Source organism: Mesoplodon bidens, assembly GCF_964165515.1.
Source record: "Mesoplodon bidens genome assembly, chromosome: 19".
NCBI lineage: Eukaryota > Metazoa > Chordata > Mammalia > Artiodactyla > Ziphiidae > Mesoplodon > Mesoplodon bidens.
The window spans coordinates 15,327,244-15,353,002 of NC_138179.1; the positions used below are offsets into that span (position 1 = coordinate 15,327,244).

Below are 25,759 nucleotides of genomic sequence, written 5' to 3' on the forward strand. Positions count from 1 at the left end.
AAAAGATAGAAATGCTAAGTGGAAATGTGTATGTTTTCTTCAGATTTATATTTACTATATATCATTGATCTTCAGGCTAGGAGTACCTAAAGACTGGTAGTGGACTTGGAGTTCTCTGGGGTTTTTTGTTTTTATTTTTTATTATGGAGAATTTCAAATATAACACTAGACAAAAGTATAATGAACCCTACATATTCATTCAGCCCAGCAACTTTATCCCCATGGCTAGTCCTGCCCTATGCACTCACCTCTCCCTTTCTTCCTCTCCCCTCAGTTACTTTGAAACATTCTAGATATCATCTAATTTTATCCATAAATAATTCATTATTAATGTCAGCAAGTTTGAAGGGAATAATTTTCCAGATCTTCAACTTTCAAATGTATCCTCTTTCTCTGTGTATACTGAGAGCTGTGTCTTAGGCCCACTACGTCATCTTTCTCACCTGCCTTTCAAATCTCCCTTTTCCTGCCTCATAAAAGAAAGGCTTCTAACTCACCCTGAACATTACAGTGATGCATTGCTCTGGGGTGTAAAAGCCTCAAAGCAACACCAGAGGAACAACTTGAGAAGATGTAGCATCTGTCAGATATATTGAAGAGTCAGGACAAAACTCTTGGCAAGTCCTTGTACCTTTCCAGTCATCTCCCTTCCGTTCCTTTTACCCTTTGCTTTTTCTTTCTCCCCAATTATCTTCCTTCTCTTCTTTTTTTCTAGTGTAGAATTCATAACTGACATGGTTGTCGTGGGGACACATTAACATGTTACTTGCATTGAATTCAGACTTTTTTCTGGCAGAAGGTGATTCTGATTTGACTGATTGATATGACCATGAAGACTGATTTTGCTAACTAGATTATAAGGCAGTGTTTTTAATAAATTGAATGAACTAATTCTGCAACTCCAAGTTTTTAGTATCTTTAAAGCACATACACAATATACATACATATAATATGCATTATATCCTTTGCAACTATTAAATTTATAAAATTTACATATCAACTCAAAAGTGTGCAAGGGATACACAGTTTTTATAAATTCATTGAAGATAAATAAATGAATAAAAATTTGAAGACCACTGCTCTAGATGACCAAAAATTTTTATGTAAAACCCTAGTTTAGATAGAGTCCCCCATAAAAAAGGGTTCTGTGAGTGAATAATATTTCTCAGTGCTTCCCCTCTTTAGATATTAATGATGAATATTAGATATTAAAAAGGCCCTCGAAAGTTCTGCAATAAAAAAACAAATTACTTGTTTAACTTTTCCTGATAATTTCTCAAACTTCCTTCAGCATCTTAAAGAACACATTGACAATTGAAAGTTTACAATAAAGTAAATATATTGGTTAATTTGTATATAGTGTATTTGGTTCATATTTATATGTCTTTACACAAATGCACGTGTGCACACACGCACAAACACACACACAGGGATACCTGGTAATAATCTTATTGAAGCAGTCAGCAACTGTTCTAAGTACCTATCTGTGCTTAATACCAAATACATACGAAGTATAAGGTAAAGTATCATCAAGAACCACAGACTCTAGATGAAGACATGAATTAGTGTTTCATTTTTTGTAGGATTTTTTTTTGGGGGGGTTTGTTTTGGTTTTTGTATTTTTTTGGCTGCGCCAAGTGGCATGTGGGATCTCCCTGACCAGGGATTGAACCTGCCACCCCCCCTGCAATGAATGGAAGCGTGGAGTCTTAACCACTGGACTGCCAGGAAAGTTCTGTGTTTCATTTTATCACCAAGACACCTGTCGTTGGTTGGTTATAAAGTTGATAATTTTGTGATTGTTTTAGTTGTGATCTGCCCTAGCCATGTTTATCATGGGACACTATTCTAATTTGAAAGAAAGGCTGCCAAGCTATGGTTATTCAGCGTTGGATATTGTGATAGGTACTTCCTAAAATAAATGGAGTGAGTTTGTCATTTCAAGGGAAACAACTGATGGTATTCAATGCCAATGGTAAAATTCCATCTTTCAAGCAAAAATTAGATGGGATCCTGAGACCAAAGTGTTTGAGAATCACTGGCCTAAAGGCTATACAGTATTAAAATTTGCAGACTTGGGCCTCCCTGGTGGCGCAGTGGTTGAGAGTCCGCCTGCCGATGCAGGGGATGCGGGTTCGTGCCCCGGTCTGGGAGGATCCCATATGCCGCGGAGCGGCTGGGCCCGTGAGCCATGGCCGCTGGGCCTGCGCATCCGGAGCCTGTGCTCCGCAATGGGAGAGGCCACAACAGTGAGAGGCCCGCATACTGCAAAAAGAAAAAAAAAAAAAAAAAAAAATTTGCAGACTTGAACAGATGCAGAATACAGCCCTGCTCTAGGGCATCCTTCCTTTAGGATGCTGTTATATGATCATGACACATGGTGAGAATGAGTCTCACACTATATATGCAAAGGTAAATATTTACCTCACAACCTGTAATACATTTATTTCATATTATAAAAATTCTTAATGTCCAGATATATTGCCTGGAATTCACACCAGGTGTTCTCCATGTAGATAGTCATTACATTTTAAAAGAATAGCATACATTTTTTAAACTTTAATTTAAATGACATTTTATTTTTTAGGATGGCCCCAGAAGTAATTTTAGCCATGGATGAAGGACAGTATGATGGAAAAGTAGATGTATGGTCTCTTGGTATAACGTGTATTGAACTAGGTAAGCATGTTCTTTATTACTATGTAGTAAATTTTGATCAAAGTTTTACCTCAATTTCTATACCAAATTACAGCTTTTTATTTTTTATGTTGGTTGCTAAGGGGAGCAATATGTTTATTACATAGTTTTCATTTTGGTTATCTGGTAATTTTTATATATATTAGCTTAGGTATGTTGTATTTGCTCTGTTAAATTAGGTCTAAAGTAATTTCCACTATAGTATTAATTAAGTTTGAGGTATCTATGTCTTATTATTAATGAGTATTTGTTAAACACTTGGAATATATATGTGATTACTAGACTTACCATCTATAGATGGTCTCTAAAGCATTTATGAGTTACTTACCTTTACCTAGGATACTTATTACTTTGAGTTAGATTTGAGAATTAGCTGTCAGGCTGCATACGTATTGTAGTAGTTTAATTTTATGCACACATTTTATTCTGTTGCCCATAAATGGAACTATGCTTAAAGCAGCGGACCACCATAACTTCACTAACATTCCCAGTGTAAGTGAGCCAGGTGGGTAATTGAACTGTCACTGTAACTGAAGATGATGGCCATCTTCTTGCTCTTGATTCCCCAGGCTTCCCCCCACAAGCCCAATATCCTTTTCTTTTTTTCCTTCTTATAAGAACATTCCATTAAACTTTATTTAAAAACAAGAATATTTAATTGAACATTCTAGGAGTGACCAAGAATTGAAAACAACACATTAAAGTAAAAATCCTTGTGTAATTTTGACAAATCATATTTATTTTAAAGTTTGATAACAGCAGTAAACAGAGATTTGGCGATTACCATAATGCCATTCTCCTCTGATCTCTTCATCTCAGTTTGAGGTTTGCAAAATGTTTCTTCCATTTGAAAGTATCCTTAAGTGTCTTAAATTCTTTTTCTCTTGATTCTTCTTCCTACTGGTAGATCCTAATTACTTTCTTAAGAAACCTGGGTATAAATGTAGAAAAGCTGGTTAATATATTCTGCCCATGGGTTATTTTTACACTCTTATGCTGGCTGATGCATATATGTGCCCCCTGGTGATAGCGAAATTGCATTAATGGTCCTGTTAGATATCTCTGATATATTTTAATATTTATCTGATTAGAAAGTATTCATTGGCTAATTTTACTGCTCAGAAAGAAATCTTTCTAAACTTCAGTTTCTGTGAAATGGTTTCTTGTTTCCAGACTTTTCTAGCTTCTTTTTATTATAATTCACAAGATAGAATTACTTCACAGTGAGAGTATTTATGCTTATAATAAAGCAACTTCAGAAGATGTGACTGCCTTTGGATAATTTCAAATGAGTGAGATGTCTTAAATTCTTAGAGTTCTGGGCATACATTTGGCATCTTCAACTTTTATAAATAGTCTTTCATAATCACTTTAAAATTTTTTACTTACAAATATTTTGAATTATGAAGTTGTTCTAAGTTCAGGAACTATATTTTAAGCCTGCTTTGGGTTCCAAGGGAAAGGTCTAGAGGAGCACAAGCAAATAAAACTGTCTGCATTGGTAGAAATGTTCTGTGTCTGCATGCCTTTTGAGCACTTGAAATGTGGCTAATGTAACTGAGGAACTGAACTTAAAATTGTATTTTTCTTTTTTTTTTTTTTAATATTTATTTATTTTTTTGGTTGTGCCGGGTCTTAGTTGTGGCATGCAGGATCCTTGTTTCCGCGTGCAGGATCTTCCTTGTGGCATGTGGAATCTTTAGTTGTGGCATGCGGTATCTTTAGTTGTGGCACGCAGGATCTTTTGGTTCTGGCATGCGGGAACTAGTTCTCTGACCAGGGATCAAACCCGGGCCGCCTGCATTGGGAGTGCCAAGTCTTAACCACTGGACCACCAGGGAAGTCCCTTAAAATTGTATTTCATTTAAGTAAGTTTACATATAGTCACATGTGGCTGAGGGATACCCTGTTAGACAGTACAGGTCTGTAGGCATGCAAATTAGATTTGTAGTCTTGGGAACTAAATCTGTTACATGCTTTTACTTTAAAATAGTTAAAGATAGTGAATTAAAGCAAACTATTTTCTCATAGCTTGGTTATGTCTTATGACCAAGAAATCCTAAAGTGCAGGATTTTTCATACGTGAGTTTATATGTTTGATTACGGTTAATCTGATGGAAAAGATCCCTAGTTTGTTGTTTTCAGGAATGATTGTACAATCGTGTTTATAAAAATAAATTTACCATTTTTTTCTGATTATAAAAGTATATACTGAGGATGTAAACTTTCAGAACTTTAAAAGGAGTAAAAGGAAAATAAATCAAAATAAATATAACTACAATAATTTGTTAATGGATACACAGGATAGAAAGATGTAAACTGTGACGTCACAAACATAAACCAGTCGGCCGTGCAGTGGTGGTGGTGACTTCCTCTCAGGAAGTCCGGTCTCCGCCTCCTGCTCCCACCACGCTTGCTTGGTGGCGGCAGAGGCAGCGGTTGTCCCTGCCTCTCCGCCTCCTCCACCTCGGCCTATCCACCAGCTGGCGTTGGCGGGGAGGGGGACAGTAGTCGTAGACAGCCACCCCTGCCTCAGAGAAGATAACACATTGAATGAGCAAAGAATGAACTTTTTACAGATACCTTTTATAAAAGGCTTATAAGGAATAGTGCCATAATTTGAATGACAATGGATTTCACATTATGAGGTAAATGGGAGTGAAGTATTGGACAAAAATAGATTTTGTAATCTCTGCATCATGGTTTTTAGCTCCTCAGTTGTTGCACAGTCTCACTATCTGGGGAAAGTTCATGCTAAACAACTGAAGCAATTAATGGGTGAATTCGATCAAATTTCTCCACCAAGTTCTCAACCTGATAAGCAGAATCCCTTGTCAACCTATTGAAGTATTCAAAGAAGACATCTGACTCTTTTCAAGATGAACTTGAAGATTATATCAAAGTGCAGAAAGCCAGAGGCTTAGAGCCAAAGACGTGTTTCAGAAAGGTGAGAGAGGATTATTTGGAAACCTGTGGATACAAAGACGAGGTTGATTCTAGACCCAGGTGTAGAATGTGTGATCAAAGACTCCCTTATGAACCTGTCCAGACCTACCGAAGACCATGCAGTACGTCACAAGCAGTGGAGAAGCGGTTACCTCAGTGGCTATGACAGCAGAGGCTGAGACTGGACTCCCCGAGCTACTGTCAGTTCACCGGGACTGTTTCTCAGGAAAACCAGTAGCCCTGAACTTGAGTCAACAAGAGTAAAACTGTGGCTCATACGGTGTAGGATCTGGAGTTTACAGGCACCTCTCCTCAGAAAACAGTACCAGTGTCCATCAAGCTAGTTATAAACAGATACATCAGAAGAGAGAAAGGCACCCAGAGGAAGGCCGGGAAAAACCAGAGGAGGAGTGGCCCAAGCATAAGAGGAAGAAAGCTTATGAGGAAATAGATTTAGACAAACACAAGAGCATCCAAAGAAACAAAACAGAGGTGGAAACAGAGTCAGTACAGAAAAGCTTAAGAACCAAAAGGAGAAAAAAAGCTGAGGTGTAGCCTCTAAGAAAGAGGAACATAAGCATAGAAAAGAGGAAAAGGAACAAGGGAAAGAAAGGACAGAAGAGGAGATGCTTTGGGACCAGTCTGCCCTTGGATTTTGAGGCTCTTGCACTGGTTCTCCTGAAGTTAAACTGAAAAAATAGTTAAGGAGCTTGGTTTTATGATGTCCATGTTCATATCGCTCTTCTCATGTGAACAGGTACAAAGGCTAAGGGAACAGAAAACATTTAATGTGCTTGCTCTCCAAAATGGAAATTACTTTTCCTCTCCTAAAATCATTACTACATTTTTCTTATACATAATGTAATTTCTCTTAATGAGGGTGGTTCTGCTTTTATTCATCAAATTGCTATGATGGTGGAAGTATTTTTCCCTTGGGAGGTCATTTATTTTAAATTGGAGGATTTAATAGGCTTTATAGAATCTATTTCTTGATTGGGTGTTAGTTTGGGGTGGGTGTTTTTATATTCATTAGTTTTCTCTGTGAAGCAGTTTAGATTGATTTTTTTTTCCTTCATTAGATCTAACTTGCAGTATATTTTCTAGATTGGAAAGTGGAAAATGACATACATTATTATAATAAGCTTAAGTTGCATACAGTTTTAAACGTTTCAAAAAATCTTGATACAAAATCAGTTTATATTCTGGAAATGTTTATAATATAATAAAGTTCTAATTTCTACAAAAAAAAACATAAGTCAAAACCAACAAACGAAAGATAAAACATGGTGGTGGGGAGTAAAAATGTAGAGCTTTTTTTTTGTGTGTGTGTGTGGTATGCGGGCCTCTCACTGTCATGGCCTCTCCCGTTGCGGAGCACAGGCTCCAGATGCGCAGGCTCAGCGGCCATGGCTCACGGGCCCAGCCGCTCCACGGCATGTGGAATCTTCCCGGACCAGGGCACGAACCCATGTCCCCTGCATCAGCAGGCGGACTCTCAACCACTGCGCCACCAGGGAAGCCCTGTAGAGCTCTTTTTAAACTTAAGTTGTTATCAACTTAAAATAGACTATTATAAATATGTTGTTTTATATATTTTGTAAGCTTCATATCAATCACAAAGCAAAACCTATAGTAGATACACAAAAGATATAGAGAAAGGAATCCAAACGTAACACTAAAGATAGTCATCAATTCACAAAGGAAGAGAGTGAGAGGAGAAAAAAGGAACAAAGGAATTATGAAACAGCCAGAAACCGATTAACAAAATGGCAATGAGTACATATACTTATCAATAATTACTTTAATTGTAAGTGAACTAAATTCTCCAATCAAAAGAAATGGAATGACTAAATGGATAAAAAAACAAAACCCATCTGTATGTTGCCTACAAGAGAGTCACTTCAGATATCAGGACACATAGAGACTGAAAGTGAGGAATGGAAAAAGATATTCCATATAAATGGAAACCAAAAAGAAAACTAGGGTAGCTATAGTTTTATCAGACAAAATAGACTTTAAAACAAAGACTGTAATAAAAGACAAAGAAGAGGGGCTTCCCTGATGGCGCAGTGGTTGAGAGTCCACCTGCCGATGCAGGAGACATGGGTTTTTGCCCCTGGTCCGGGAAGATCCCACATGCCGCGGAGCAGCTGGGCCCATGAGCCATGGCCGCTGAGCCTGCGTGTCCGGAGCCTGTGCTCCGCAACGGGAGAGGCCACAACAGTGAGAGGCCCGCGTACTGCCAAAAAAAAGAAAAAAAAAAGTAGATAAGAGCATTACATAATGATTAAAGAAGTCAGTTCAGCAAGAGGATATACGTTTTGTAAATATTTATGCACCCAACATAAGATCACCTAAATATATAAAACAACATAAACAGACCTAAAGGGAGAAATGGACAGCAATACAATAATAGTAGGGGACTTTAATACCCCCTGTTCATCAGAGACTAGATCACAGACAAAAAGTCAATATGTAACATTGGCCTTAAATGACACATTAGACCAAATGGACTTAACAGACATGCACAGACATTTCATCTCAAAGCAACAGAATACACATATTTCTTAAGTGCATACGGAATGTTCTCCAGGATAGATCTTATGTTAGGCCACAAAACAAGTCTTAATAAATTTAAGAAGATTAAAATCACATCAAACTTCTTTCCCAACCACAATCGTATGAAACTTGAAATCAGTTATAAGAAGAAAACTGGAACATTCACAGATATATGGAGATTAAACAAAACAGTACTGAACACTCAATGGGTCAAAGAAGAAATCGAAAAATATCTCAAGACAAATGAAAATACCTGGGACTTCCCTGGTGGTCCAGTAGTAAAGAATCCACTTTCCAATGCAGGGGACGTGGGTAAGATCCCTGGGCAGGAAGATCCCACATGCTGCGGAGCAACTAAGCCCATGCGCCACAACTACTGAGCCTGTGCTCTAGAGCCCTTGAGCCACACTACTGAGCCCGCGTGCCACAACTGCTGAAGCCCACACGCCTAGAGCCTGTGCTCTGCAACAAGAGAAGCCACTGCAGTGAGAAGCCCGCACACCACAATGAAGAGTAGCCCCCGCTCACCGCAGCTAGAGAGAAAAGCCCACACGCAGCAATGAAGATCCAACGCAGCCAAAAAATTAAAAAAAAAATTTTTTTTAATTATTAAAATTACATCAAACTTCCTTTCCAACCACAGTCGTATGAAACTTGAAATCAATGATAAGGAGAAAACTGGAATATTCACAGATATATGGAGAGTAAACAAGATGATACTGAGCACTCAGTGGGTCAAAGAAGAAATCAAAAAGTATCTCAAGACAAATGAAAATAGAAATAAAACATACTAAAACATATGGGATGCAGCAGGGACTTCCCTGGTGGTCCAGTGGTGAAGAACCCTCCTTCCAGTTGCAGGGGATGCCGGTTTGATCCCTGGTCAGGGAACTAAGATCCCACATGCCTCGGGGCAACTAATCCCGCACACCACAACTACTGAGCTCACGTGCCTCAACGAAAGAGCCCGTGTGCTGCAAACTACAGAGCCCACACGCTCTGGAGCCCACGCACCACAACTAGAGAGAGAAAACCTGCACACCACAACTAGAGAGAAGCCCGCACACCACCGCAACTAGAGAGAAGCCCGTGCGCTGCAACAAAAATCCCACGTGCTGCAACTAAGACCCAATGCAGCCCCCCAAAAAACCACTAAGGAACAATGGAAAATCAAAGTAATAAATGGGATTTCAAAAAAATAACCAAACATGGGATGCAGCAAAAGCAGTTCTAGATAACCAATGAGAACCTGCTGTATAGCATAAGGAACTCTACTCAATACTCTGCAATGGCCTATATGGGAAAAGAATCCAAAAAAAAAAAGAGAGAGAGAGTGGATATACGTATATGTATAACAAATTCACTTTGCTCTACACTTCAAACTAACACAACATTGTAAATTAACTATACTCATTGTAAATTAACTATAAATTAACTATAGTTAAAAGTATTAACTATACTTTTTAACTATAAAAATTTTTTTAAATGATAAAAAAAAGGCAGTTCTAAGAGGGAAGCTCAGAGTGATAAATGCCTACTTTAAGAAACAAGAACAATCTCAAATAAACAATCTAACTTTACACCTCAAGGAATTAGTAAAAGAAGAACAAGCTAAGCCCTAAGTTAGTAGAAGGAAGGAAATAAAGCTTAGAGCAGAAATAAGTGAAATGGAGACTAAAAAGACAGTAGAAAAGAACAGTGAAACTTAGGAGCTGGGTTTTTTTAAAAAGATAAAATAGACAAATCTTTAGATAGACTTTCCATAAAAGAAAGAACTCAGATAAGAGATGGAGACATATCTGATAACACAGAAATACTAAAGAATCACAAGAAACTACTATGAACAGTTATACATCAACAAATTGAGCAACCTAACAGAAATGGACAAACTCCTGGAAATATTCAGTGTTCCAAGACTGAATCATGAAGAAACAGAAAATCTAAACAGACTGATTACTAGTAAGGAGATTGAATCAGTAACCAAAAACCTCCCAACAAACAGAAGCCCAGGACCCAATGGCTTCACTGGTGAATTCTACCAAACATTTAAAGAAGAATTAATACCAGTCATTCTCAAACTCTTCCAAAAACCAGAAGAGGAGGAAACACTACCAAACTTATTTTACAAGGTCAGCATTACCCTGATACCAAAACCAGAAAAGGACACTATAAGAAAAGAAAGTTACACACCAATATCCCTGATGAACATAGACGCAAAAATCCTCAACAAAGTAGTAGCAAACAGTATTCAACAATACAGTAAAAGGATCATACACCATGATCAAGTGGTATTTATTCCCAGGATGTAAGGTTGGTTCAAAATGCACAAATCAATCAGTGTGGTACATCACATTAACAAAATGAAGGATAAAAATCATATCATCTCAGTAGATGCAGAAAAAGCTTTTGACGGAATTCAGCATCCATTTATGATAAAAATTCTCAACAAAGTGGGTATAGAGGGAACATACCTCAACATAATAAAGACCATATATGACAAGCTCAAAGCTAACATCATACTCAACAGTGAAAAGCTAAGATATTTTCCTCGTGAGATCGGGAAAAAGAAAAGGATGCTCACTGTTGACACTTATATTCAACATAGTATTGGAAGTCCAGATAGGCAAGAAGAAGAAATAAAAGACATCCAAGTCAGAAAGGAAGAAGTAAAACTGTCACTATTTGAAGATGACATGGTATTATATACAGAAACCCCTGAAGATTCCACCAGCAAACTCTTAGAACTAATAAACAAGTTCAGTCAAGTTGCAGGGTACAAAATCAGTATACAAAAATCAGTTGTATTTCTGTACACTAAAAACAGACTATAAGAAAGAGAAATTAAGAGAACAATAACCATTTACAATCATATCAAAAAGAATAAAATACCTAGGAATAAATTTAACTGAGAAGGTTAAAGACCTGTAAACTGAAAACTATAAGACTTTGATGAGAGAAATTGAAAAGGACACAAATAAATGGGAAGATATTTCGTGCTCATGGATTGGAAGAATGAATATTGTTAAAATGTCCATATTATCCAAAGCAGTCTACAAATTCAGTGCCATCTCCATCAAAATTCCAGTGGCATTTTTCACAGAAATAAAACAAACAATCCTAAACTTTGTATGGAACCACAGAAGACCCTGAATAGCAGAAGCAATCTTGAGAAAGAAGAAGAACGCTGGAGGCATCATACTTCTGTTTTGAACTGTATTAGGAAACTTTAGTAATCAAAACAGTATGATATTGGCATAAGACAAACACACAGATCAATGGAACAGGATAGAGAGCCCAGAAATAAACCAATGCATATATGGTTAATTAATTTATAGCAACAAGTCAAGTATAGACTATGGGGAAAGGACAGTCTCTTCAGTAAATGGTCTTGGGAAAACTGGAAAACCACATGCAAAGAGTGAAAATGGACCAGTATCAGGAATTCCCTGGTGGTCCAGTGGTTAGGACTCGACACTTTCACTGCCATGGCACAGGTTCAATTTCCTGGTTGGGGAAATAAGATCCTGCAAGCCGCATGGCATGGCCAAAAAATGAAAAGAAAAGAAAATGGACCACTATCTTATATCATACACAAAAATCAGCTGGTTACGTACAGGGGAAATTTATCAACTAAGAAAATATATTAAAGATAATGAGAGTGAGGTTTTTCATTGTCAGAGAGGGGTATTACAGATCATGGGAAGAAGATAAGCTGGAATAAATACTATGGTATTGGATTGGATTTGTGATATTATGGTGAACTCAATTGTTTTCAATAAACAAATATAGATGTTTAATGTGCATGTATGTGTTCCCTAACTCTATCCACTGAGAGGATCTAAGAACAGTGACACCTCAGTAGCAGTGAGTACATCTGTTGCCATAGTTTCTTGGAATAGGGAAAGTACAAGATGCTCCTGGAACATCTTAGTGTGCCAGAAAGCAAGGAAGGATCAGGGAGTGATGGGGCCATGTGAAAAAAATAGAAGCCATCATAAAAAGGTTCTTACTGCTCAAATGTGAGACAGTTTGAACATCAAAATAAATGATAATAGCAGGTTATAACTTATTAAATAAATAGAAATCTACAAGTCCATATAATAAAGAATAAAATGAAAGTTTTATGAAAAACAGGATATTTATATAAGTACCTTCTCACAAAATACTTATTAATTACAAAGACAAAAAGAGAAACTACTATGAAGAAGCCTGGTAGACACCACCGTAAGTGATCAAAGTGAACACCATCAATAATGGAACCATTTGAAATCATACATCATCTCATAGAATAAATTAGAAAAATATAACATTTACTTCTGTGATATTCCTGCCTAAGTTGTATAACCCAAATTTAATTATTAGGACCAACCCAAATTGAGGGATATTCAAGAGTCCTTTATACTTCAAAATTATCAAGGTCATGACTTCAACTCACCTTAAGAGACTGGAAAAAGAAGAGGAAATTCAACCCAAAATAAGCAGAAGAAAGAGAATAAAATATCAAACCAGAAATCAGTTAAATAGAAAGCAGAGAAGCAATAGAGAAAATCAGTGAAACCAAAAACTAGTTCTTTGAGAAAATTAATAAAATTGGTAAACCACTAGCCAAATTGATCAGGAAAAGAAGAGAGAAGAAGACACAATATCAGGAATAAGAGGTGACATCACTACAGATTTTATAGGTATTAAAAGAATTATAGGGACTTCCCTGGTGGTCCAGTGGTAAAGAATCCACCTTCCAGTGCAGGGGACGTGGGTTTGATGATCCCACATGCCGTGGGGGCAACCAAAACCCATGCGCGACAACTACTGAGCTCGCACACCTCAACGAGAGAGCCTGCGTGCCACAAACTACAGAGCCCCCGCACACCACAACTAGAGAGAGAAAGCCCAAATGCCACAACTAGAGAGAAGCCTGCACACCACAACAAAGAGTCCGTGCCACAATGAAAGATCCCTCACGCTTTAATGAAGACCCCCCCGCCCTGTGACGCAACCCAAAGCAGCCGAAAAATAAAAGAAAGGAGGGAGGGAAGAAGGGAGGGAGGGAAGGAGGAAGGAAGGAAGGAAGGAAGGGAGGGAGGGAGGGAGGGAAAGGAAAGGAAGGAAGGAAGGAAGGAAGGAATTATAAGGAAATACTATGAACAACTTTGTTAATAAATTTAACAAGTTAGATAAAATAGATAATTTCCTTGAAGGATGCAAATGACCAAAGGACACTTTTGCTACAGAGGACATTATTGGGATACTTGATTGAAACTTGAATGGGGTTTGAGGATTTAGACGATAGTCATGTATCATTATTAATGGTCGGTTTAATGGATGTGTTATGGTTTTTTTTTGATCCCAACAATTTCTTTTTTTTTTTTTTAATTAATTAATTAATTTATTTTTTAGCTGTGTTGGGTCTTCGTTTCTGTGCGAGGGCTTTCTCTAGTTGTGGCAAGTGGGGACCACTCTTCATCGCGGTGCACAGGCCTCTCACTGTCGCGGCCTCTCTTGTTGCGGAGCACAGGCTCCAGACGTGCAGGCTCAGCAGTTGTGGCTCACGGGCCCAGCTGCTCCACGGCATGTGGGATCTTCCCAGACCAGGGCTCGAACCCGTGTCCCCTGCATTGGCAGGCAGATTCTCAACCACTGCGCCACCAGGGAAGCCCCCTGTGTTATGGTTTTTTAGTATTTTGAGAATATGTTTAGGAAATATACACTAAAGTATTTAGGAAGGGTGGGGCATCATGCCAGCAATTTACTGTACATTGACTCACTTGAAAAAGTTCTTTGAACTCTACTTGAAATTTTTTTTGCTAAGTTTAAAATTATTTCAAAAAAAAAAAACAAAAACAACTTTAACAATACTTGTATGTTCCTGTATAACAGGAACATATTTTAACAGGAAAGTTTTCTTTCTTTTACAGCGGAAAGGAAGCCTCCTTTATTTAATATGAATGCAATGAGTGCCTTATATCACATAGCCCAAAATGAATCCCCTACACTACAGTCTAATGAATGGTGAGTATTGCTAAGAGATATATTACTTGACATTGTATAAATTAAATGCTTTTTCATAATGTTATCAAAGTGATTTCATTTCAATTAGGTAAAATGTATTACCTGAAAAGATATTAAAATAGGTTCTATCATGTTTATCCTTTATTATGTCTGCTTTCTTAGCATATATGTAACTTAGTTCAGAAACAAAGGATAGATGATGCCATATGGAAGCAAAAAGTATTTGCTTTTCACAAAAAAATTATATTTAGTTTTTTGAACTGTAGGAACATACATAACCCTGATTATATAATAAATAGCATGATTTAAACATAATATTTTATAACTAAAATATAGATTGCCACAACCTGTAGTGAAGTTCAGTTGGAGAATGGCTTATAATTTATATAGTATAAGATATAGGTAAAATGGTTTGATTTATCACAATTACCAGATAATTCATAACTTTGGAATCATTCTTATTGTTATTATGACATTTGTTATTCAGACTGCTTAATGTTTTTTTCTTCTAGTGCTTCCTTGATGTGATAAAATTTCATTCATGTAAAAAAGTTTATGGAGAATTGATTGACAGTTTTAGAAAACGAGGATTTTTATCAGAGATAGAAAATTTTACTGGGAAATTAATTCCTCAGGTGTATCTAGCATTTGAAAAATTCCAGGGGTATATGTAGCATATTTAATAAATATTTTTAAAAAGGTAGATGCATAAGTTAGCAATGCTTTATTTTTTAAGGATTAATTAGCACACATTCATAGTTCTTAGTACTTTTGTAGATATACATAGAAGGAATCTTTTGGCTCAGACTTTAGTATTATGGTACATATGAGTAATAAATATATTGAACACAGACTGTCTTCACACTGTGTTTGATACGTTGGGGATTCAAAAAAGAGTTCCTTTTTTGCTTATAAGGAACTTAAGGTCTTCTTTGAATATTGAGACAAACATCGATGGAGAAATTATTACTGGCTTACTCATTGAACTCTCATCAGTAACACTATATAATAATAATGTGTTACAGACTTCTGATGTTTTAAAAAATATCTCAATTGGTTTTCTGGATTTAATGGAAGTTTTATCCATTTGCTCTAGGACACCAAATACTTAGGTATACAAAATGCTCCCTTCAAAACAAATGGAGTGATATTCTGAATCAGACTATACAGAAGATGATCCAAGGAGCAAAGAAGAAAGAAAGGTGGCTTATAGAAAGGAAAAAAAAAATAAAGTTATCTTAGATTTGAATGCCAAAAGGAAAATATTGGCTTTTCTAATTTTCCCTCAATATAGAATGAGTTATGATATTTTAAATGTGGGAGCAGGATTTTAAAATAATCTGTGCAAATTTATTTTTGGAAAATGGTGAAGATTCATTGGTTGCTTTAGATAACTTTTCATAGATATATATGAAATGTATATAGTATCTCCTTTTTTTATCATTTCTTTTCCATCCCCCCTCCCACCAATAGGCATATGCCTTGTTTTGTGGATGTTTTTAAAGGAAATAGCAATATGTTCACTTGATACTTTCCTTTACAATAGGTCTGATTATTTTCGCAACTTTGTAGATTCTTGCCTCCAGAAAATCCCTCAAGATCGCCCTACATCAGAGGAACTTTTAAAGGTCAGTTCAATTATACTCTGTTTTCTACCCCTAAGAAATTATTTAAGAATGTGTTTTATTTTTCTTTGATTCTGCATCAGTATTAAGTATTCTCTACTAGTTTTTAATTAAAATGCTAATTTTGTATACTGTTCTCTCTTGAGACTCTTCTTAGATCCTAAATTTTTTCATTTATTTTTTGAAAATTGATTAATTGCTTTTACTGTGTCTGGATAGTTATTTTGGATATAGTTAAATATCCAAAATAGTACCAAATGGCTAAATTTTTATATGTGCAATAATATATTCATGAGTTATAATTACAAATTTTAATTCAAAGTTGGTAAAGCATAGTTTAACTTTGGATCTAATTTTTATATCTACCATACTTTATGTATTTCTCTGTCCTGTATTAAAATAATATGAAAGAAAGAAATGACATGTAATATATTTACATAAATATTGTGGGAGAAAAGAGATTTTAAAAGAAACTGTTAAAATGGATATCATTTATCCTTTTAGGAAATACATTTTTCTAACTTAGCAATGAAAATAATTTTTGAATCATGTAAATTCTATGCAGTTTTCACTAACTTTCATTGCCTAATTTAAATAAATGATTGGTATATGCTTCCTGTTCTCAAAAATTTATTTCATTTGGCAGTTGACTATTTTATTAATAGCAGTAATAGTATTGTTGAACTTAATATAGTTCTTAAAACATCTACATAAAGCAATAGTAAGTAGATTTGATTCTCTTTGTGACCCTAAGAAATCTTGTTGATTTTTCACTCTAAAATTTAAGTAGCCTATTTTTATATGAATGTTTTAGAATTTCAGAGGGATTCAGTTTATTTTCACCAACGCCCATCAATTAAAGATACAAAGAGGGGCTTCCCTGGTGGCGCAGTGGTTGAGAGTCCGCCTGCCGATGCAGGAGACACGGGTTCGTGCCCCGGTCTGGGAAGATCCCACATGCCGCAGGGCGGCTGGGCCTGTGAGCCATGTCTGCTGAGCCTGTGCGTCCGGAGCCTGTGCTCCGCAACGAGAGAGGCCACAACAGTGAGAGGCCCGCGTACCGCAAAAAAAAAAAAAAAAAAAAAAAAAGATACAAAGAAATTGAAAGGATCTTATATATATTTGATAGTATTATTTGCAACTTCAGCATGTAGAAGAGCAGTATAAAGTTTCAGTAATGCTTGGGGAATTTTAGGCAGTAAGCGCACTCATACTGTCAGAAATGAAAGCTTGAATAAATTGGTACTCACAATAGCAACAAAAGGTTTAGTAAAGCTAGGAATTATGTTAGTGAAAAATAAGCAAGATCTATATTTAGAAAACTGTCAAACTTAGAAATATTTCTAAGATATATTATTTTGGGTAAGAAGACTGAATATTGTAAATAGTGGTACATACCAAGCTAAGGCTCAGGAAAAAGGAAGAATGTGATTTGCTTCTTACACTTGTCTAATATAGGTGAAAGAAGCTCTTTGGGTATAACCCAACCCACCAGGCCTCGGTATTTGGTATTTGGTGATTAGGTCCCAAGTCTGTATATAGTATTCATTTACCTGGTCCATAGTGTGTATTGGCACAGCCTTATTGGAAACGATAGGAAATATCTATCAGTGCTTCTTTCCCTTTGGCCTAATGACTTTTCTTTCACAATCCATCATAAAGAAAAAAATGAATAGAGAAAAGGTGTTTTTTATGTATGAAGCTATTTATCTCAGAATTAAAAGTTGGAAATAACTATCCAGAATTAGGGTAATGGTTAAATAATCTTGGCATAAAGATTTGATGAAATATTCTGTAGGCATCATGTTTATGAGTTTGAAATAACAATACTTATGATAGTGAAAGTAGAATCAAATATGATATAGTTAGGACTCTGCATAGAGAAGAAATAAATTTGGCTAACAAAGAACGTAAAAATGTTACAAAAATTGAAGGGTATCTCATGAACTCAAGGACAGAAGGTATCTTTCTGCAATCTATATGCTAACTGTATCTACAAAACAAAAGTCTATACATAGAAAATTTCTGAAAAGAAAGGTATCAAAATGTAGCAGTGATATTCTAAAGTTGGAATTGTTCTTTCTACTTTTCTTTATTTGATCACATTAAGCTTTATTAAATGTTAGTGGTAAAAATCACTAACAATATAATGGCTTTTAATCAACTGCTAGTGTTTTATGAAGAGTTTCGTTTATGCAACATATAAAGAAAGCCGTAATATCCAGGTTTATATTACATAATTCACCATCAGTAAATGCATTTCTGTGAAAACCTAATAAAACTCAGAACTGATGTGCCTTTTCTGTGAAATCAACAGTTATAAGAATATGTAAACCTTTATTTAGCCTTTGTTTAGGGCTCTAATTGGACTTACTTCTTAGTGTTTAATTAAACCCTTTTATCATTTCAATTCTGCATTTTCAGTTGACCAACAAAAGTATGATGTGCAAAGTTTTTATAAAATGTACAGGGGTGGGCTTCCCTGGTGGCGCAGTGGTTGAGAGTCCGCCTGCCGATGCAGGGGACGTGGGTTCGTGCCCCGGTCCAGGAGGATCCCACATGCCACGGAGCTGCTGGGCCTGTGAGCCGTGGCCACTGAGCCTGCACGTCCGGAGCCTGTGCTCCACAACAGGAGAGGCCACAACAGTGAGAGGCCCGTGTACTGCAAAAAAAAAAAAAAAAAAAAAAAAAAATGTACAGGGGTAGTTATGTAGGCAGAGAGTGAATATATGTAAATGACAATTTCATAAGTATAAGATGTCAGAAATGTAATAGAATTAAATAGCTATAGATTATATGCATTATCTATCATGCTTATTCAGGATATAATCTCTAGGGTCTAAGAAGGGGTACATTTGTACTAACTGAAAAATATATAGATTTCAACTTGATTTTTACATTCTTTTATCCAGCACATGTTTGTTCTTCGGGAGCGCCCTGAAACAGTGTTAATAGATCTTATTCAGAGGACAAAGGATGCAGTAAGGGAACTGGACAATCTGCAGTATCGAAAGATGAAGAAACTCCTTTTCCAGGAGGCACATAATGGACCAGCTGTAGAAGCACAGGAAGAAGAAGAGGTAATAATTTAGAAATGATGCAAATATTGAGCTCTCTTCATTGGCTTCTTTATTTATGCAACTTGTCTTTTACATCACGAATTTCTTACATCAGTGGTTCTCAGGTTGTGTTTTCTTAACACTGGTCCTGTAAGATCCCAGGTGGGAAAAAAGGGTTTTGTGTTCTTTAAATCCAGTCCCTTCATAGTGCACATTGGCATACATAGTAAAGCTCTGAGAAGTCTTGTATTAAAGAAACCGGTTCAACTTTGTTTAATCTGGTCCCTCTCAAATTTCTTGGCCACTGAACCCTTTTTTTTTTGCCTGATTGTCCAGTTGTGTGGGACATGCTTTTGAAAGTATTTGAAACTATAGACTCTGGAAGTTGACCGTACTCACTCACAAGTCATTAGAAAGTTACCAAGCATTCTTCCAGGGACACTTCTTTTCAGTTCTGCATACTTTGATTCCATCTATGCAGTTCTAAATACTCATTTTACAAATGAGTAAAAGCAAGGGTCAGTGATTAACTCACTGTAGGTAGAGCCATATGGGTTCAAATTCAAATGGGTGTCACTCTTAAGGTCAGGTTCTTTCCCTGTTGCCTTTTAGGGAGAATGGAAATATAAATTTGCAATGGATATGTTACAGAACTTTCTCACATGGAAATATACATATAAAGCTATCTTTTTTACTGTAAATATTTTCAGTTTTCTTCTTTGCTTCTGTCAGAATTCCAGAGCTCTGATTTGTTTTTTCTGTTTTCCGGTGAGAGAGATCACTTTGCATTCTGAAACTAGGAGCAGCAGTTAGTTACTTTTATTTTTAATAGTGCTACATAATTAATGAACTATAAAATGCAAGATTTTCTTAACCTACAGTTTTGGGTATTTTTGTTTTGTTTTATAGTTCTTTTGATAGTCTTTCGAAAATTGTTTTGGGTTATTCTAGATATATGAAATAAAGTTGTGGTAAAGTAAAGTTGTGAAATTAATAAGATTCTCATGTAGTTTAATCTATAACAACATCTCTGTTAGGCTAGAGACATAAGAAAAGTTCCTCTATATATACCATGTGTCCGTATTTATTAAATTCTGCATATCTTATAGAATTTTGGTATGGTAAGACTATTGTAATGTTGGTACCCAGATACCATGGCTTGCCTGGTTACTTCACAAAAACATTCTTGTGATTCTGATTAAATATATATGTAATACATAATTTTTAATTTACAGAAAAATAGGAATTAAATTATTTGGTGGTAGAAGGATAGGCTAGAGACTATATTTTAAGTAAGAAAGAAAAATACACTTCAAACGGCTTCAACTAAAAGGAGTTGTTTCTAAGATTTTTTTTTTTAAAGGTTGGGGCTTGTTTTTTGTTTTTTGGAAGCACAGAGTCCTAACCACCGGACTGACATGGAATTCCCATGGTTAGGGCTTGTTTTAACCATGGGAATCATTGGGAAATGAGCAGAATCTCTCTGTATAACCCATGAGATGTGTGGTAAAAATGGATTTCAAAAAGTGTCAAACAATTTAGAGAAAATGCTGTACTTTAGAAATAACCCAAAACTGATAAACTGCCTTTTTCACACAGTTGGTTTGGTTTTTGTTATTTACCTGCTGGTCATTTTTATTTGTTTATTTTTCTGTTAGCAGTTGGTTAACTCCCTTGTCTCAAAAATAAAGGGAATGTCTCATGACAGACCTCTGACTTTCTAAAGACTGTGTGCCAAGCAGTGTGCTTGGTGCTTATATTCACGATATCGGAAGAGATACAGATATTTGAACCTAATGCTCTTTTTCCTTAGGAACAAGATCATGGTGTTGGGCGGACAGGAACAGTGAATAGTGTTGGAAGTAATCAGTCTATTCCCAGTATGTCCATCAGTGCCAGTAGCCAAAGCAGTAGTGTTAACAGTCTTCCAGATGCCTCGGATGACAAGAGTGAGCTAGACATGATGGAGGGAGACCACACAGTGATGTCTAATAGTTCTGTCATCCATTTAAAACCTGTGAGTATTTGGATTTCAGTGAAAAAAAATTTCAACTTTGGTAAATAACTTTCTTCATCTGATTAGTTTGAGTAGTTTTTTTGTGTGTGTGTATTTTTGAATTTTATTTTATATATATTTTTTATACAGCAGGTTCTTATTAGTCATCAATTTTATACACATCAGTGTATACATGTCAATTCCATTCGCCCAATTCAGCACACCACCATCCCCACACTCCCGCAGCTTTCCCTCCTTTGTGTCCATACGTTTGTTCTCTACATCTGTGTCTCGACTTCCGCCCTGCAAACCGATTCATCTGTACCATTTTTCTAGGTTCCACATACATGTGTTAATATATAATATTTGTTTTTCTCTTTCTGACTTACTTCACTCTGTATGACAGTCTCTAGATCCATCCTCATCTCAACAAATGACCCAATATCGTTCCTTTTTATGGCTGAGTAATATTCCACTGTATATATGTACCACATCTTCTTTATCCATTCGTCTGTTGATGTACATTTAAGTTGCTTCCATGACCAGGCTATTGTAAATAGTGCATGTGTCTTTTTGAATTATGGTTTTCTCTGGGTATATGCCCAGTAGTGGGATTGCTGGATCATATGGTACTTCTATTTTTAGTTTTTTAAGGAACCTGCATACTGTTCTCCATAGTGCCTGTATCAATTTACGTTCCCACCAACAGTGCAAGAGGGTTCCCTTTTCTCCATACCCTCTCCAGCATTTGTTGTTTGTAGATTTTCTGATGATGCCCATTCTAATTGGTGTGAGGTGATACCTCATTGTAGTTTTGATTTGCATTTCTCTAATAATTAGTGATGTTGAGCGGCTTTTCATGTGCTTCTTGGCCATCTGTATGTCTTCTTTGGAGAAATGTCTATTTAGGTCTTCTGCCCATTTTTGGATTGGGTTGTTTGTCTCTTTAATATTAAGCTGCATGAGCTGTTTATATATTTTGGAGATTAATCCTTTGTTGATTCGTTTGCAAATATTTTCTCCCATAGTGAGGGTTGTCTTTTCGTCTTATGGTTTCCTTTGCTGTGCAAAAGCTTTTAAGTTTCATTAGGTCCCATTTGTTTATTTTTGTTTTTATTTCCATTACTCTAGGAGGTGGATCAAAAAAGATCTTGCTGTGATTTATGTCAAAGAGTGTTCTTCCTATGTTTTCCTCTAAGAGTTTTATAGTGTCTGGTCTTACATTTAAGTCTCCATTTTGAGGTTATTTTTGTGTATGGTGTTAAGGAGTGTTCTGATTTCATTCTTTTACATGTAGCTGTCCAGTTTTCCCAGCACCACTTATTGAAGAGACTGTCTTTTCTCCATTGTATATCCTTGCCTCCTTTGTCATAGATTAGTTGACCATAAGTGCATGGGTTTATCTCTGGGCTCTCTATCTTGTTACGTTGATCTATGTTTCTGTTTTTGTGCCAGTACCATATTGTCTTAATTACTGTAGCTTTGAAGTATAGTCCGAAGTCAGGAAGTCTGATTCCTCCTGCTCCATTTTTTTCCCTCAAGACTGCTTTGGCTGTTCGGTGTCTTTTGTGTCTCCATACAGATTTTAAGATTTTTGGTTCTAGTTCTGTAAAAATGCCATTGGTAATTTGATAGGGCTTGCATTGAATCTGTGGATTGCTTTGGGTAGTATAGTCATGTTCACAATATTGATTCTTCCAATCCAAGAACATGGTATATCTCTCCATCTGTTGGTATCATCTTTAATTTCTTTCATCAGTGTCTTATAGTTTTCTGCATACAGGTCTTTTGTCTCCCTAGGTAGGTTTATTCCTAGGTATTTTATTCTTTTTGTTGCACTGGTAAATGGGAGTGTTTCCTTAATTCCTCTTTCAGATTTTTCATCATTAGTGTATAGGAATGCAAGAGATTTCTGTGCATTAATATTTTATCCTGCAATTTTACCAAATTCATTGATTAGCTCTAGTAGTTTTCTGGTGGCATCTTTAGGATTCTCTATGTATAGTACCATGTCATCTGCAAACAGTGACAGTTTTACTTCTTCTTTTCCAATTTGTATTCCTTTTATTTCTTTTTCTTCTCTGATTGCCGTGGCTAGGGCTTCCAAAACTATGTTGAATAGTAGTGGTGAGAGTGGACATCCTTGTCTTGTTCCTGATCTTAGAGGAAATGCTTTCAGTTTTTCACCATTGAGAATGATGTTTGCTGTGGGTTTTTCGTATATGGCCTTTATTATGTTCAGGTAGGTTCCCTCTATGCCCGCTTTCTGGAGAGTTTTTATCATAAATGGGTGTTGAATATTGTCAAAAGCTTTTTCTGCATCTATTGAGATGATCGTATGGTTTTTCTTCTTCAGTTTGTTAATATGGTGTATGACATTGATTGATTTGCATATATTGAAGAATCCTTGCGTCCCTGGGATAAATCCCACTTGATCATGGTATATGATCCTTTTAATGTGTTGTTGGATTCTGTTTGCTAGTATTTTGCTGAGGATTTTTGCATCTATATTCATCAGTGATATTGGTCTGTAATTTTCTTTTTTTGTAGTATCTTTGTCTGGTTTTGGTATCAGGGTGGTGGTGGCCTCAGAATGAGTTTGGGAGTGTTCCTCCCTCCGCAGTTTTTTTTTTTTTTTTTCTTTTTCCAGTATGCGGGCCTCTCCCTGTTGTGGCCTCTCCCGTTGCGGAGAACAGGCTCCGGACGCGCAGGCTCAGCGGCCATGGCTCACGGGCCTAGCCACTCCGCAGCATATGGGATCTTCCCGGACCGGGGCATGAACCCGTGTCCCCTGCATCGGCAGGCGGACTCTCAACCACTGCACCACCAGGGAAGCCCCTTCCGCAGTTTTTTGGAAGAGTTTGAGAAGGATGAGTGTTAGCTCTTCTCTAAATGTTTGATAGAATTCGCCTGTGAAGCCATCTGTTCCTGGACTTTAGTTTGTTGGAAGATTTTTAATCACAGTTTCAATTTCATGACTTGTGATTGGTCTGTTCATATTTTCTATTTCTTCCTGTTTCAGTCTTGGAAGGTTATACCTTTCTAAGAATTTGTCCGTTTCTTCCAGTTGTCCATTTTATTGGCATAGATTTGCTTGTAGTAGTCTCTTAGGATGCTTTGTATTTTTGCGGTGTCTGTTGTAACTTCTCCTTTTTCATTTCTAATTTTATTGATTTGAGTCCTCTCCCTCTTTTTCTTGATGAGTCTGGCTAATGGTTTATCAATTTTGTTTATCTTCTCAAAGAACCAGCTTTTAGTTTTATTGATCCTTGCTATTGTTTTCTTTGTTTCTATTTCATTTATTTCTGCTCTGATCTTTATGATTTCTTTCCTTCTGCTAAGTTTGTGTTTTGTTTATTCTTCTTTGTCTAGTTCCTTTAGGTGTAAGGTTAGATTGTTTATTTGAGATTTTTCTTGTTTCTTGAGGTAGGCTTCTATAGCTATAAACTTGCCTCTTAGAACTGCTTTTGCTGCATCTCATAGGTTTTGGATCGTCATGTTTTCATTGTCATTTGTCTCTAGGTATTTTTTGATTTCCTCTTTGATTTCTTCAGTGATCTCTTGGTTATTTAGTAACGTATTGTTTAGCCTCCATGTGTTTGTGTTTTTTACGTTTTTTTTCCTTGTAATTCATTTCTCATCTCATAGTGTTGTGGTCAGAAAAGATGCTTGATATGGTTTCAATTTTCTTAAATTTATTGTGGCTTGATTTGTGACCCAAGATGTGATCTGTCCTGGAGAATGTTCCGTATGCACTTCAGAAGAAAGTGTAATCTGCTGTTTCTGGATGGAATGTCCTATAAACATCAATTAAATCTATCTGGTCTATTGTGTCATTTAAACTTCTGTTTCCTTATTTATTTTCATTTTGGATGATCTGTCCATTGGTGTAAATGAGGTGATAAAGTCCCCCACTATTATTGTGTTACTGTCGATTTTCTCTTTTATAGCTGTTAGCAGTTGCCTTATGTGTTGAGGTGCCCCTATGTTGTGTGCATATATATTTATAATTGTTATATCTTCTTCTTGGATTGATCCCTTGATCATTATGTAGTGTCCTTCCTTGTCTCTTGTAACATTCTTTATTTTAAAGTCTATTTTATCTGATATGAGTATTGCTAGTCCAGCTTTCTTTTGATTTCCATTTGCATGGAATATCTTTTTCCATCCCTTCACTTTCAGTCTGTATGTGTCCCTAGGTCTGAGTGGGTCTCTTGTAGACAGCATATAGATGGGTCTTGTTTTTGTATCCATTCAGCAAGCCTGTGTCTTTTGGTTGGAGCATTTAATCCATTCACATTTAAGGTAATTATCAATATATATGTTCCTATGACCATTTTCTTAATTGTTTTGGGTTTGATTTTGTAGTTCCTTTTCTTCTCTTGTGTTTCCCACTTAGAGAAGTTCCTTTAGCATTTGTTGTAGAGCTGGTTTGGTGGTGCTGAATTCTCTTAGCTTTTGCTTGTCTGTAAAGCTTTTGATTTCTCCATCGAATCTGAATGAGATCCTTGCCCGGTAGAGTAATCTTGGTTGTAGGTTCTTCCCTTTCATCACTTTATTACGCCACTCCCTTCTGGCTTGTAGAGTTTCTGCTGAGAAATCAGCTGTTAACCTTATGGGAGTTCCATTGTATGTTATTTGTCATTTTTCCCTTGCTGCTTTCAATAATTTTTCTTTATCTTTAATATTTGCCAGTTTGATTACTATGTGTCTTGACGTGTTTCTCCTTGGGTTTATCCTGTATAGGACTCTCTGTGCTTCCTGGACTTGGGTGGCTATTTCCTTTCCCATGTTAGGGAAGTTTTCGACTGTAATCTCTTCAAATATTTTCTCAGGTCCTTTCTCTCTCTCTTCTCCTTCTGGGACCC

The 25,759-nt window shown here is 36.4% G+C and overlaps 1 protein-coding gene and 1 pseudogene across 2 annotated transcripts in view; both read left to right on the top strand.

Moving 5' to 3' along the window:
* Positions 1–25,759, top strand: part of TAOK1 (TAO kinase 1) — a 160,876-nt gene that overhangs the window by 97,033 nt on the left and 38,084 nt on the right. The window contains exons 8-12 of the mRNA XM_081219238.1: positions 2,588–2,679; positions 14,118–14,211; positions 15,758–15,839; positions 18,749–18,916; positions 20,709–20,912. Of these exons, the coding sequence (XP_081075364.1) occupies positions 2,588–2,679; positions 14,118–14,211; positions 15,758–15,839; positions 18,749–18,916; positions 20,709–20,912 (640 nt within the window). The remainder of the gene's footprint in view (positions 1–2,587; positions 2,680–14,117; positions 14,212–15,757; positions 15,840–18,748; positions 18,917–20,708; positions 20,913–25,759) is intronic.
* Positions 3,145–6,319, top strand: LOC308607662 (lysine-rich coiled-coil protein 1-like; annotated as a pseudogene). The gene is made up of 2 exons: positions 3,145–3,202; positions 5,523–6,319. The product of its transcript is annotated as a lysine-rich coiled-coil protein 1-like (transcript).